The sequence below is a fragment of the Muntiacus reevesi genome, chromosome 20, assembly GCF_963930625.1.
Source record: "Muntiacus reevesi chromosome 20, mMunRee1.1, whole genome shotgun sequence".
NCBI classification, from domain to species: domain Eukaryota; kingdom Metazoa; phylum Chordata; class Mammalia; order Artiodactyla; family Cervidae; genus Muntiacus; species Muntiacus reevesi.
Window position 1 is genome coordinate 18,528,098 of NC_089268.1, and position 12,578 is coordinate 18,540,675.

At 52.1% G+C, this 12,578-nt stretch overlaps 1 protein-coding gene across 2 annotated transcripts in view; it reads left to right on the top strand.

Annotated features, from left to right (window-relative positions):
* The window catches only part of CUL9 (cullin 9), a 34,926-nt gene that overhangs the window by 2,087 nt on the left and 20,261 nt on the right, over positions 1–12,578 (top strand). The window contains exons 2-14 of one of the 2 annotated variants that reach the window (XM_065913348.1): positions 433–587; positions 919–1,431; positions 1,935–2,070; positions 2,221–2,414; positions 2,702–3,107; positions 3,527–3,719; positions 7,248–7,455; positions 9,275–9,471; positions 9,849–10,066; positions 11,013–11,262; positions 11,357–11,462; positions 11,965–12,192; positions 12,449–12,539. In XM_065913348.1, coding sequence (XP_065769420.1) covers positions 433–587; positions 919–1,431; positions 1,935–2,070; positions 2,221–2,414; positions 2,702–3,107; positions 3,527–3,719; positions 7,248–7,455; positions 9,275–9,471; positions 9,849–10,066; positions 11,013–11,262; positions 11,357–11,462; positions 11,965–12,192; positions 12,449–12,539 — 2,895 coding nt within the window. The remainder of the gene's footprint in view (positions 1–432; positions 588–918; positions 1,432–1,934; positions 2,071–2,220; positions 2,415–2,701; positions 3,108–3,526; positions 3,720–7,247; positions 7,456–9,274; positions 9,472–9,848; positions 10,067–11,012; positions 11,263–11,356; positions 11,463–11,964; positions 12,193–12,448; positions 12,540–12,578) is intronic. The other variant, XM_065913349.1, reaches the window with a different exon arrangement.

Here is a 12,578-nt window from a genome sequence, read left to right on the forward strand (position 1 = left end):
GCAAAGGGAAATGTAGATTAATAAGCCATCACAGGTGCAGAAGCAGGATAGAATGATCGCACCTGGTTTAGCTGTCTGTCCTCAGAGAAGTAGCAGAGAAGAAATGAGAATAAGTTTATGTGTTCTGGTTGGAGATTTGTTAGTTGGCTGTGAAATCACTTTCGTGAGTTATAACCAACATTTTAAAAAAAATGTGAAACATCAGCTCAGAGCACTTAGTAGTGTAAGTTTTGTAGCATGAGATGTATGTTTCAGTTTCATATAGTTTACACTCATGTCAGGTGACTCTGTGAAATGTGTCTGTTCCTGGGAGTCTCAGTCACAAAGAAGTTTGAAAGCCTCTGGGGTGGAGGATAGACAGTCTAGGGGCAGGTGATATGGGGAGGCGTAGTGGGGATTGAGGAGAAGATCCGGATCTGGTGTGCATTACAGGGAGTCGGGCTCACGTCCTTCTGTCACTGAGCCAACAAGACGGCATCGAGCAGCACATGGATTTTGACAGCCGCTATACTTTGCTGGAACTGTTTGCAGAGACCACGTCTTCCGAGGAGCACTGCATGGCCTTTGAGGGCATTCACCTGCCTCAGGTACCCTTGCAGCTGTGGGGGAAAGGCTGTGTACAAGGGCCAGGGCATGATTTCTGAAAATGTGGTTCAGGACTGCACCCACGCCAGGGCCGCCTGGGGAACCTACTAAAATGAAGGTTCATATTATCCTCCCCACTCCGAGTCTCTGAGATGAGAACCCAGGAGTCTGTTTTAAGGCATTCCTTGGGTGTTTCTTATGAAAGTCACCGTTTGGGAACTGCAGGTGTGGGGATGAGGCCTTTATCCTTTTCCGGAGAGTCTGATGTCGAGGGAAAGGAGAGGGGCGGGAGCTGGGAGAAGAGGAAGTTGCACCATGGACTGTGTCCTCCAGATCCCAGGAAAACTGCTCTTCTCCCTGGTGAAACGCTACCTGTGTGTCAGTTCCTTGCTGGATCAGCTGAATAACAGTCCAGAGCAGGGGGCCGGAGACCGAGGCTCTCCAACCTCGAGGGAGGATTTGGGCCGGGAGAAGAGCCGGGGACAGCGGGAGCTGGAGTTCAGTATGGCTGTGGGCAACCTTATCTCGGAGCTGGTGCGGAGCATGGGCTGGGCCCGGAACCTCAGCCAACCGGGCACGTTGCCACCCCGGCCGACCCGGTCCATCTTTCAGCCCAGCATTTCAAGCCCCAGCCTTTCACTCCCCACCATCGTTGCAACCCCCAGGAGGCAAGGGCGGGCCTTCCGCCAGCGTGCTGAATTCTCCAGCCTTAGTGGCTACGGTGAGTATGTGCAGCAAACCCTGCAGCCAGGGATGCGAGTGCGGATGCTGGATGACTACGAAGAGATCAGCGCGGGGGACGAGGGCGAGTTCCGGCAGAGTAACAATGGCGTGCCGCCTGTGCAGGTGAGCGGGGCCACCGCCAGGGATCTGTCTGCTTGGGGCAGAGCTGGGGCATCATGCTTCATGCTGGGGGCTCTGGCCGGCCACCCAGGGAGAATACCCCCAGAGAACCGGAATGCTTTCAAGAGGATCAGTGATGGAGAGGGGGCTGTTGGAGGGTGGGGAAAATCTGGCAGGAGTGGGTGGGCTGTGAGGTCAAGGAGACACTCCCTTGACCAGGAGCAGAACTGATATATCCAGATATCCCCACCTCTGGCAGTGGAGTGGGCTCGGAGGGACTGTGGGAGCAGAGGCCTTCTGGGTTAGGAGGAGAGGAGAAGCGGAGCATGCCCTGGTTGGGAAAGGGAGCGTTGTGTGTTGGAGATTTCCCAGGCCTAGCCCGGCGTGCCCCTGAGTGCTCCATGCCCCAAGCCTGGGTCTGGCCATCCTCTCCAGCTTGCCCAGCGCGGGGTTCTCAGGGCTGAGCACTCTCTCATCTTCTCTCTGTCTCCCTTTGTCCACACCAGGTCTTCTGGCAGTCGACGGGCCGTACCTACTGGGTGCACTGGCACATGCTGGAGATCCTGGGTCCTGAGGAGACTGCCGAGGACACAGCTTCAGTGGCTGCGGAGAAGGGGGCGGGGGCTGCTGTGTTGGGCACAGGTGAGCCAGGGAGGGGACATGGACACTGTGTCTGAACAGAGGAGGAGCAGGCAGAAGGCAGCCCTCTCAGGACCAGGAGCTGCCCCAGATGTTCAGGAATCCATTCAGTCCCCCGGCGGAGGCTGAGGCCCCCCGTGCCTGTCTCCCCAGCACTCCCCTCCTGGGACTGGAAGCCGGTGGACGGGCTCTGCTCTTTGCCATACCTCCAGCCTGAGCCTCAGAGGAACGAGGAACCGGGCTACCTGACCCAGGCTGAGTGGTGGGAGCTGCTCTTCTTCATCAAGAAGTTGGATGTATGTGAGCAGCAGCCAATTTTCCAGAGACTTCGGGAGAACCTGGATGAGGTATTACAGACGAGAGATGCCTGGTGGGGTTTGGGGTGGGGTTAGAGTTGGGATTCTCTAAGGTAGTTCACCCTGTGGGACTGCCTAGGGGAGGGTGGAGTGAATTTAGAGAGCTTAGAGGTTAGAGAGCCCAAGGAATCCTTCCCTGGGGATGAGGCAAAGGCTGGGAGGGCCTAGGAGGCAGGGAGTGTGCACGGGGCGCCAGCGGGAGGTGGCCCACCTCCTGCTACTGTCCCCATACCCTTGGTGTTGGCTCCTTGTTGAAGTACAAGCCTTTCTGTTGGCAGATCCTGGATGAGAAGGCCCTGGGTGAAATGTCTGTCTCCGTGGCCATGGCAGAGGGTCTGCTGCAAGTTCTCAGGAATCGGTTTGAGGGCAGCACCCTCAGCGACCTGCTCAACTCCCAGATCTACACCAAGTATGGGTTGCAACCCGACGCTCTGAGTCGCTCGTCATCATCACAAAGCCACTCCAGTACCCTGGATCCTGAAGAGGAGTCAAAGTCAGAGGCCAACTTCTCAGAGGAGGAGACTGAGTCCCCCAAAGTGAAGGCTGAGCCCCTCAAGGCAGAGGCAGAGCCGGTCAAGGGAAAAACTGAGCCGCCCATGGCACAGAGCGATTCGCAGCTGTTCAACCAGCTTCTGGTGACTGAGGGGATGGCTCTGCCCCCCGGGATGAAGGAGGCAGCCAGTGGTGAGTCAGGTGCTGGGAGGGGAGGGCAGAGAGGTGGGAGCAAGTCCTGGGTCCCCCCCCAGAGAAGTGGGTCGTCGGGGGAGGTCATGCCGTGGAGCGAGATCACTTCTGCATGAGAAAGTGCATTGGAAGCGTGCATCCATTTTCCTTCCTTGGACCTTGATTATGTACAGTCCTTGCTGCCTTTCTTCAGTGTCGCTGGAAAAGGAGGGTCCGTTTTCTAGAATATCGTCATCTTCGTTGCCTGACTATTAAATCCCTCACAGAGTTGGGAGCATTCTGGGTGCAAGCTACAGTAGTGAACAGGGTGTTCAAACGTCAGTAGGATAATTGGGCACAAGAGAGAGTTAGAGAGTTCCAAGGTGAAGATGCCACAGTTTTTTTTTTTTAAGCCACCGCCTTTCTGTCACGACTTTCAGAAATGATTAGAGCCTTGCGGGGTCCTGGGCCACGCAGCTCTCTGGACCAGTACGTGGCAGCAGTCGTGGCCACTGTGCAAATCTCCAGCTTGGACACCAGTCTGCAGCTCTCAGCACTCTGCGCTCTCTCCCAGGCCGTGGAGGAGGTCACAGAGCGAGACCACCCGCTGGTCCGTCCCGACAAATTCCTGAGGTTAAAACCCTGTGGAGGGAAGTGGGGGTTATGGTTTAAGCTGTCAGTTGGGGGAGGATAGTGGTAGGGAGGAAAGGAGCTAGGAGATCAAGAGTTAGAAAGGCTGGGGGAAAGAAGGGTCAGCTTGAGGTGTAACTGAGTAGGAAGGCGGACTATATGGTGGTTAATATTCTTGGAGCACTTGTTCTGTGCCAGGCTCTTGTGCTTAAAGTTTTATAAGCATTCTCTCTTTAAATCCTCCCATCTCCAGAGGAAAACCTGATGCTATTCTTATCCACTGTGTGGGTCAGGGACTGAGGCTTAGAGAATTTAAGTAACTCGCCCAATATGACAGATAATAGAATCAGGATTCAAATCTAGGTCCTTATGGCTTTTGAGTATTTTTTTTTTCTCTCTCTCAATTTCTTCCTATTAAATTGAAAAATAATTAATGAATTAATTTGACTGCCTCAGATCTTAGTTGTGTCACACAGGGTCTTCGTTGCATCATGCAGGATCTTTCATGTGCAGTACATGGACTCTTTAGTTGTGGTCTGCAGGCTTAAAGCCCCTTGGCATGTGGGATTTTAGTTCTCCAGCCAGGGATCGAACCCACATCCCCTGCATTGCAAGGCAAATTCTTAACCACTGGACCACCAGGGAAGTTCCCTAAATTTTTTAAAAAATACTTCTTAGTTACAAATAGTACACCATTGCATTCTTATTTTAAAAGATCCAGAGAATGAAAAGTCAGAGTTCCATTTTACTGCTGTTGTCACACATCTCAGCACGTATCCTTCAGACCTTCTAGAGGCTTATATTTGTTAGTGAGTTTTCTGCATTTAAGTTTTAGTAAATGTGATCGCCCTCTGCCTGCACGCAGTGTGTCTGCATGCAGCATGTCCGTCCGCCTGGTGCTGCCTCGTTCTCACTGCTGCCTTGGACTCTGCAATGTGATTATATCCAAATTCAAATGTAGCCTTATTTTGTAAAATTTTATTTTGTTGAAGCATATAGTTGATTTACAATGGTATGTGAATTTCTGCTGTACAGTACAGTATAGTGATGCATTTGTGTATTCTTTTTCATATTCTTTTCCATTATCTTTTATTAGAGGATACTGAGTATGGTTCCCTGTGCTATCCAGTAGGACTTTGTTGTTTATCCATCCTATGTGTAATAGCTGGCAACTGCTACTCCCAAACTCCCTGTCCGTCCCTCTCCCACCCTCCTCCCCCGTTTGGCAACTACAAGTCTGTTCTCTCACACGCAGTGTTCTAAGGGATCTATTTTTCCTCACATCTGCCAGCACTGGCTATTATCATTTTCAAAAACCTATCAGGTTGACAAAATTTTGAAGTGATTGGTATCTTTTTGTCTTTAATTTCTTGAGAAGTTAGGCATATTTGCATGCGCTTCTTGTATTCTCCTATAAATATTCTTATCCATTGCCCATTTTCTTCTTGGGTCTTTGTCTTTTTTTGTTGATTTGCAGACATTCTGGATATTAATTCATTATTTCTGTTCCAAATATTGTCTCTTCTATAATCATATTTTCTTTATTTTCTGAATATAAGATAATACATATGATTCCTATAAGAAAATGAAAATTATGAGAATAACAATCATCTGAAAAGCCTCTATTTAGAGACAGTCACTGTTAACATTTTAGTAAACATCCTTACATATTTCTTTGTTTATTCATGTACATCACCTCTGGATATTAACTTGTTCGCAGTAAATCAGGGCTCCAGAGAGGGGGCTATATATTTAGAATACGTTTGGTTCACATTGTAGTCCTCGTAAGGCCCATGAGAGAAGACGGAAGGCGGCTCTGCCTCAAGAGGGACCACGAGTGCTCTGGCCGCTGGTCCCCCTCAGCACTGGGTGGGGTTATGGCTCTGTGGGGCCCCGATCCCTGCACCTCCAGGCCTTGAAACCCCAGAACAAACCCTGTTGTCCAACACAAAAGGCAGGAATAAACAGAACCTTCTCAGTGCTTTTATTTGTGTTATTCCTCAGGATTTGTCTTTTTGTCCTCCATTCCTTCCTAGTTCCCAGACCAACTTCACCATCTCTGCCCCAGGGCAGAAAAATGTTAGTCCAGCTTTTTTCCCCTTGAGACGCTCACTGTGACCCAAGGATTCTGCAGGCACTGCTTCCTTCCCGTCAGATCTGGGTTTTCACCTGACCCTTTCTGTAGCTTAGGTGCCCAGGGTCTTAACTTGGGGCTAGTATCTTTTATTATGTTGAACTTTTAGATTTTCATGCTGCTATCTTTTTCAACTTTTTTTTTTAATGGTTTCTAGGTTTGAAGAGGGTATATTCCATTCTAGGACTATAAAAATATTTCCTATACTTCCTAAAAATATCTGTGACTTTACTTTTCACATATATTTTAAAATCTGTTTGCAGTCTATTTTTGCAAGTGGAGTGAAGCAGAGCTCCAGCCTTCCTTTTTTCAGATGGATAGCCACATGTCTCTGCCTCATGTTTTGCATGGTCCTTGCTGTCCTCACTGGCTGAGATGCTGCCCTTATCTCTCTTCTAATCTGTTTGGCTACGCTGTATTTCCAGAGTTTTAATCATTATAAGTTTTATTTTGATAAGTAGTAGGCAAGTCTACAGTTAATTCTTTCCAAGCAGTCCTTGACTATTCTTGCCTATTTTATTTTCTCTTTCTGTGCCTAAATCTGTCATTTTTTTCCCTCTTGATTTTAGTTATATTTTACATCAGGATGCATCATCTGGTGTGCAACAATAATGAAATAGCTTATTCATAATAGAAATAAAAATATTTCAATACAAAGTCTTTGTCAGCATAAGGCTGAGGGCAAGATTATCTGCAGGCTACCATACTCTTATGCACTTGTCGGCTTGTCATTTTTTTTTTTAAGATCTTTTGTAAACCAGTTGGAACAGTTTTCTCTTGCTAAGGGCATTTTATTTATTTATTTATTTTGGCTGCGCTGGATCTTAGTTACTGTGCAGACTTTTGTCTTTGGCCAGCAGCTGCTACTCTCTAGTTGTGCATGGGATTCTCATTGCAGTGGCTTCTCTTTGTGGAGCACAGGTTTTGGGGCACACGGGCTTCAGTAGTGGCAGCTCCCAGGCTCTAGAACATGAGTTCAATAGTTGTGACTCACGGGCTTAGTTGCTGCACAACCTGTGGGATCTTCCCAGATCAGGGATTGAACCCGTGTCTCCTGCTGTTGGCAGGTGAATTCTTTACCACTGAGCCACCAAGGAAACTCGCCCTTTTTAAAAACAAAAACACCTTTTGGGCATTTTGATTTAACATTATGGTGAATTTATAGATTTATTTGAAAAGATGAGCTGGAGCTCATCACCCTTTTGCTATATTGCCTACTCGATGAGGAGAAGAGCTGAGACAGACTGCAGAGGAGCAGGCAGCAGGAGGGAGCCTGAGGCGGGGATGGTAGGATGGAGGGGGTGAGGGGGGATGGACTGCCTCTTCGTGGACAGGCTTGGACGGGCAGTCAGGCGAGACTCTTGGGATGGGAAACCCTGACGTCTCCTCTCTCTCAGGGAGAAGCTGGTGAAGACGCTGGTGGAGCTGCTGACCAACCAGGTGGGAGAGAAGATGGTGGTGGTGCTGGCTCTGCGGCTCCTTTACCTGCTCATGACCAAGCACGAGTGGCGCCCGCTCTTCGCCAGGGAGGGCGGCATCTATGCTGTGCTGGTCTGCATGCAAGAGTATAAGACTTCCGTCTTAGTGCAGCAGGCGGGGCTGGCGGTGAGTGGACCGGGCCTGGTGGTAGAGTCATGACCAGGGTGGATAGGTCAGGGGTGGGCTCTGCTGGTCTTGAGGAGGTTCTCTGATAATTCAGACAAGGAGGAGACATTGGGATGGAGGAGATCCAGCTGGACAGTCCAGGAGACAAAACGCCTGTGTGGAGGCAGGGAGAAAGGTGTTTCTGAGAATGACTCCCAGGTTTAAAGTTGAGCAGCAGGGGTAGATGGAGTGGTTTTTCACTAGTGGGGAACTCTGAAGGAGGAAGCGATATGCAGAGAAAGTCAGGTTGAATTTTTAGGTATGTTGACTTTTCTAGGAATTTTTACTAACAATCTAGTGCCTGATTAAAGTCAAAATTTTTAGATGTGACAGAGTAATTTTTAGCCATTTTATCTGAGTGGTCCCAGAACACAGAAAGTACCTACTCACCAGATGTGGGTAAAGCCAAGCCAGCATTGCATTGCAGCCTTGCCAACCTCGGGCCCAGGGAGTGGGGAGAGGAGGCCCTCGTTCAGGGAGGAAGATTCAGCTTTCTGAGTGCTGCAGACATAGGAGCAGGCTGGTGGGGAGGCCTGGCCAGTGTGTGCTCTGTTTAACCTGAGGCTCCCTGAGGGGACAGGCAGGCCTTGTCCAGAGCAGCTCTGAGCATGGATGCCAGCAGTCCAGTGGACTGGAGCGCAGTTGCTCTTGGGCAGTCTATGCCTGGGGGAGGCCAGCAGGCTCTTCCTTTATGGGGCCAACCTGCTGCTGCTTCTCCCCAGATCAGCCAAGCATTCCGAGTCCAGACCAGGTCTGCTCAAAGAAGTCCTGATCCTTTCAAAGTACATGACCAAATGCTTCTGAACTCAAACTCTTGCCCTATAACAGAATTGCATCATTTTGTTTATAACTTAAGATGTCCAGAATTCAGCTTGGAGTGGGGAAGGTAGTGTAGCCAAAGGGAGAAAACTTCATTATGAGGTAGCATTTGCTTGATGGGTCCAGCTCTCACCAGGGGATCGTCCTGAGGAGTAAGCTCTCCTTTCCTCCATCCCGACGAGATTTCCTCTCCAAAGTTAGCCCTTTCACCAGCCAAGACCTTCTCCACTCTGATGGTTTAGTGTTCATCCTAATTTCAGTTTCTCTGAAAACCAGCCAACGCATTTGCACGTTCCAAGTATTTTTTCCTGTAATTCCAGCCTCATTCTGCCTGTGAGGCAACCCAAGTAGCCTCATCCAGGCGGGCTGGATACTGGCTTTGGCGGCCCGGGGATGGGGGCGGGAGTGTTGGCATAGAGGTGGTAGAGGCAGTGGGGGAGAGCCCAAGGTTGCATGGAGTGGGGTAGGGTGCAGTTTGAGGAGAAGGGGGACTCAGAGCTTCCGTGGTTGGGATCAGGCTTTAGAGGAACTCCAGAGAGGTAGGACGACTGGGAGGACAAGAAGTTACAGAACTCGAGGGAGAGGTTTTTTAAAGGGAGGAGCGACCAAATGATGGAAGGTGGCTTCAAGCAAAATCTTGAATATGCACTGAGGCTGTGAAAGGGCTCCGTCCGGAGGGGATGCTGCGAATGGGTGGCCACCCACCTCTGCACGGCCTAGCTTCAGTCCTGGCAGAGAGAAGCTGTGGGCTCACGTTACCCTGGAGCCTTGGGTTTTCTGGCTGGCTGGCTTTTTTTTTTTTTAAAGAGCCTTTGATGTCCCATCACTGCCTCTTTCATTTCTATTTGTAAACAACTCAGCTGCCCCAGAGTTTGAGGTCTAGAATGCAGCCCGGCGCTCTCCCTTCTTCTGCACGGAGGCTGCGCCCACTCCTGACTCTGTCTCCACACCCCCCACTCAGGCGCTGAAGATGCTGGCCATCGCCAGCTCCTCGGAGATCCCCACGTTTGTCACTGGCCAAGATTCCGTCCACCCTTTGTTTGACGCCCAGATGACCAGGGAGATCTTTGCCAGCATCGACTCGGCCACCCGCCCGGACTCTGAGAGCCTGCTCCTCACTGTCCCTGCTGCCGTGGTCCTGATGCTGAACACAGAGGGGTCAGGATCTCCCCTCCCGAATGCTAGACTCCTGTTAAGCCCCACGCCCTGCCTCTCCCCTGCCCCGGACTCATGTGCTCCGCAGAAGCTCCCTTCCCACTGTCACCCCTGGATGAAATGCCCTGGCCCTCTTGGGGTGACGCTAGAAGAGAGGCCAAGTGATTGAGGGTAGGGAGGTTCCAGAGATCAGAGACCCCTGTCCTTCTTTCCTGGGGTTGGGAGGAGTGACCTGAGATCAAGAGACCAGGTGTCTGGCCTCAGAGGGACCCCTGGAACCCCTCTGTCCCCAGCCACAGGGCTCCTCCCTCTGCTAGCTCCCTGCTTCCTTCACATTCATTCTTTTTCAATTTCTTCCTGGGACTCCTCCCTCCTCCCAGGTGCTCCTCTGCGGTGAGAAATGGCCTCCTCCTGCTAAACCTACTTTTGTGCAACCACCACACTCTGGGAGACCAGATCATCACCCGTGAGCTGAGAGACACCTTGTTTAGACACTCAGGCATAGCACCAGGGACAGAACCCATGCCCACCACCCGCACCGTCCTCATGATGCTTCTCAATCGCTACTCGGAGCCACCTGGCAGCCCTGAGCCTGCAGGTACCGTCGTGGAGGTTGTGGGTGTGCTGAGGAGCTGGTCCCCGCCCGTGGCCAGGAGGGCTCAGGTTTACACCCTAGTCCTTGCTGAAAACACCCGATGACCCTTCAGGAAATGAATGAGGACTTTTGTGCTCAAGTTAGGTCTCAAGGAGGACTTCCTGACTGGGAGGAGAGGGGACGTTTAGGATAGGTGCAGGGAGATTGGTCTTCTCTATATGGCTTTAAACATAAAAGGCCTTCCATCTGTCTGGGCTGGGTGCAGTCCACTCTTCCTGGTCACTGCAAGGTTGGTTGAAATGACTTCTAGAGAGGCCTTCGGTAGAGGAATTGTAACTTGTGATACAGAAGTTTGTGACTTAGAATGTGAAATATTGATCCCGTAGGGAAGAAACGCTCTGTATTCAACGCACAAGTGAAACCTGGAAGTACAGGGGCACTGTATCTTTTAGTCTGTACCTCTGAAGCCACCGTGCTCAGTAGTATAGGGGACGTGACTATAATAGCTAGTATTTGTTGACTTGGGTAGTACCACAGCTCACATTTAGTAATCAGAGAGAGTAGTGGGACCGTATGAAGTAACACTGTGCTGTTTAAGTTGACAGCATTTGCCATACTGATTTTTTTTTTCCGGATATAGCTAGATATATATTCAGTCTACTGACTCAATGGACATGGGTTTGAGCAAACTCTGGGAGTTGGTGAAGGACAGGGAAGCCTGGCAGACTGCAGTCCATGGGGTTGCAAAGAGTAGGATGTGACTTAGTGACTGAACAACAAACAGAGATATATATTTGCGGCCAGAAAAAGAAGTCGCCACTGTTGAGTAGAAACAGTCGATGTCCTCACAATGGGGGAAGATTCGGGGGTGGTTTTCTGTATCTGCTCATCTCAGTCTGACCAGCTCGTGTGACTCTTCTTCATACCTGTATTTTTCCCTCCCTCCCAGCAGCACCGGAGACCCCCAGTGCCCAGGGCCAGGAGGGGTCCCCTGAGCTGCTGATCCGATCCCTGGTGGGGGGCCCGTCTGCAGAACTCCTCCTGGAACTGGAGCGCGTGCTGTGCCGAGAGGGCGGCCCGGGGGGCGCCGTGAAGCCCCTCCTCAAGCGCCTCCAGCAGGAGAGCCAGCCCTTCCTCCTGTTCCTATGGACTCTGGACGCCCCCGGGCCCAATAAAACCCTGCTGCTGACGGCGCTGAGGTGAGAGGCTGGGCTGGGGTGGGGGGCGCCCGTGTGTCGGGAGCGAGGGCAGCTGGCGACTGCAGGGGCTTCACTTTTTGCTGCCCCTCGCCAGGGTCATGTCCCGGCTGCTGGATCACACTGAGGCCATGATCCTCCCCTGGCACGAGGTCTTGGAGCCCTGCCTCAACTGTCTGAGTGGCCCCGGCAGTGACTCTGAGGTACCCCAGCCCTGGCCAGGGTGGGCAGGGCAGGCAGCCCGGGGCACCAGCTGCCCGGTGAGGCCCCGGGGGGGGCACAGCACAGCCTGCCTGGATGGGCAGGGACACTGGGGAGGAGTGGAGGAAGGAGGCCAGAACTGAGGCCTTCTCACTGCGCCTGAATTTTAGATTCTGGGTTTGGGAGAAGCCCACGTTCCCCAGTCCATGCAGTCCTTGCTCTCTGCCTTTGGCGGGGGAGGGGGTGTGTGTGCCATGTGGGGAGAGGCTCAGGCGCTGAGGCTGGTGCCAGAGATAGGCTGGTCCTGGCAGGAGGAAGCCTGCGGAGCGGTGGCCCAGCTCTGCCCCTCACCCCTGGGTCCTTACCCCAGCATTCTGTGCCAGCCTGTCTTTGGTACTCTGCTCTCAAGTTCTCCAAGATCTCAGCCACTGCACCCCCACATCTAAGGCCACCCCTCAGCCCGCCCTTTGCGTCCCCTTGTTAATCTCGGCATCTCTGGGCCAGATTGTCCAGGAGCTGCTGTGCTTCCTGTATCGCCTGGCCTCCATGCACAAGGACTATGCGGTGGTGCTCTGTTGCCTGGGAGCCAAAGACGCCCTCACCAAGGTCCTGGAGAAGCACTCGGCTCAGCTGCTGCTGGCCTGCGAGCTGCGGGACCTGGTGACAGAGTGTGAGCAGCATGCCCAGCTCTACAGCAACCTCACCTCCAGCATCCTAGCGGGCTGCGTTCAGGTGAGGAGCCTGCGGGTCGAGGTTGAGGGAGGCGGGAGGCGGGAAGCAGGTGATGGGGCCTCACGGGGTTCCTCTGGCACAAGTGGTGGCAGATCGAGGGCCCTTGTTCCCCAGCCCTTATCCCACGTGGTTCTATTCTGCCAGGATTCTGGAGAGTAGGGCTGAGCACTCTTGTCGCCTCTTGACTCTTTCTCCACGTGTGTCTCCGTGTGCCTGCCCCCTCCCCGCACCCTTTCTCTCCGTGTCCCGGCTGCAGATGGTGCTGGGCCAGATCGAAGACCACAGACGAACTCACCGCCCCATCAACATCCCCTTCTTCGACGTGTTCCTTAGGCATCTCTGCCAGGGTTCGTGCCCTCATCTGCTTCCTCCTGCGGCCACCCCAG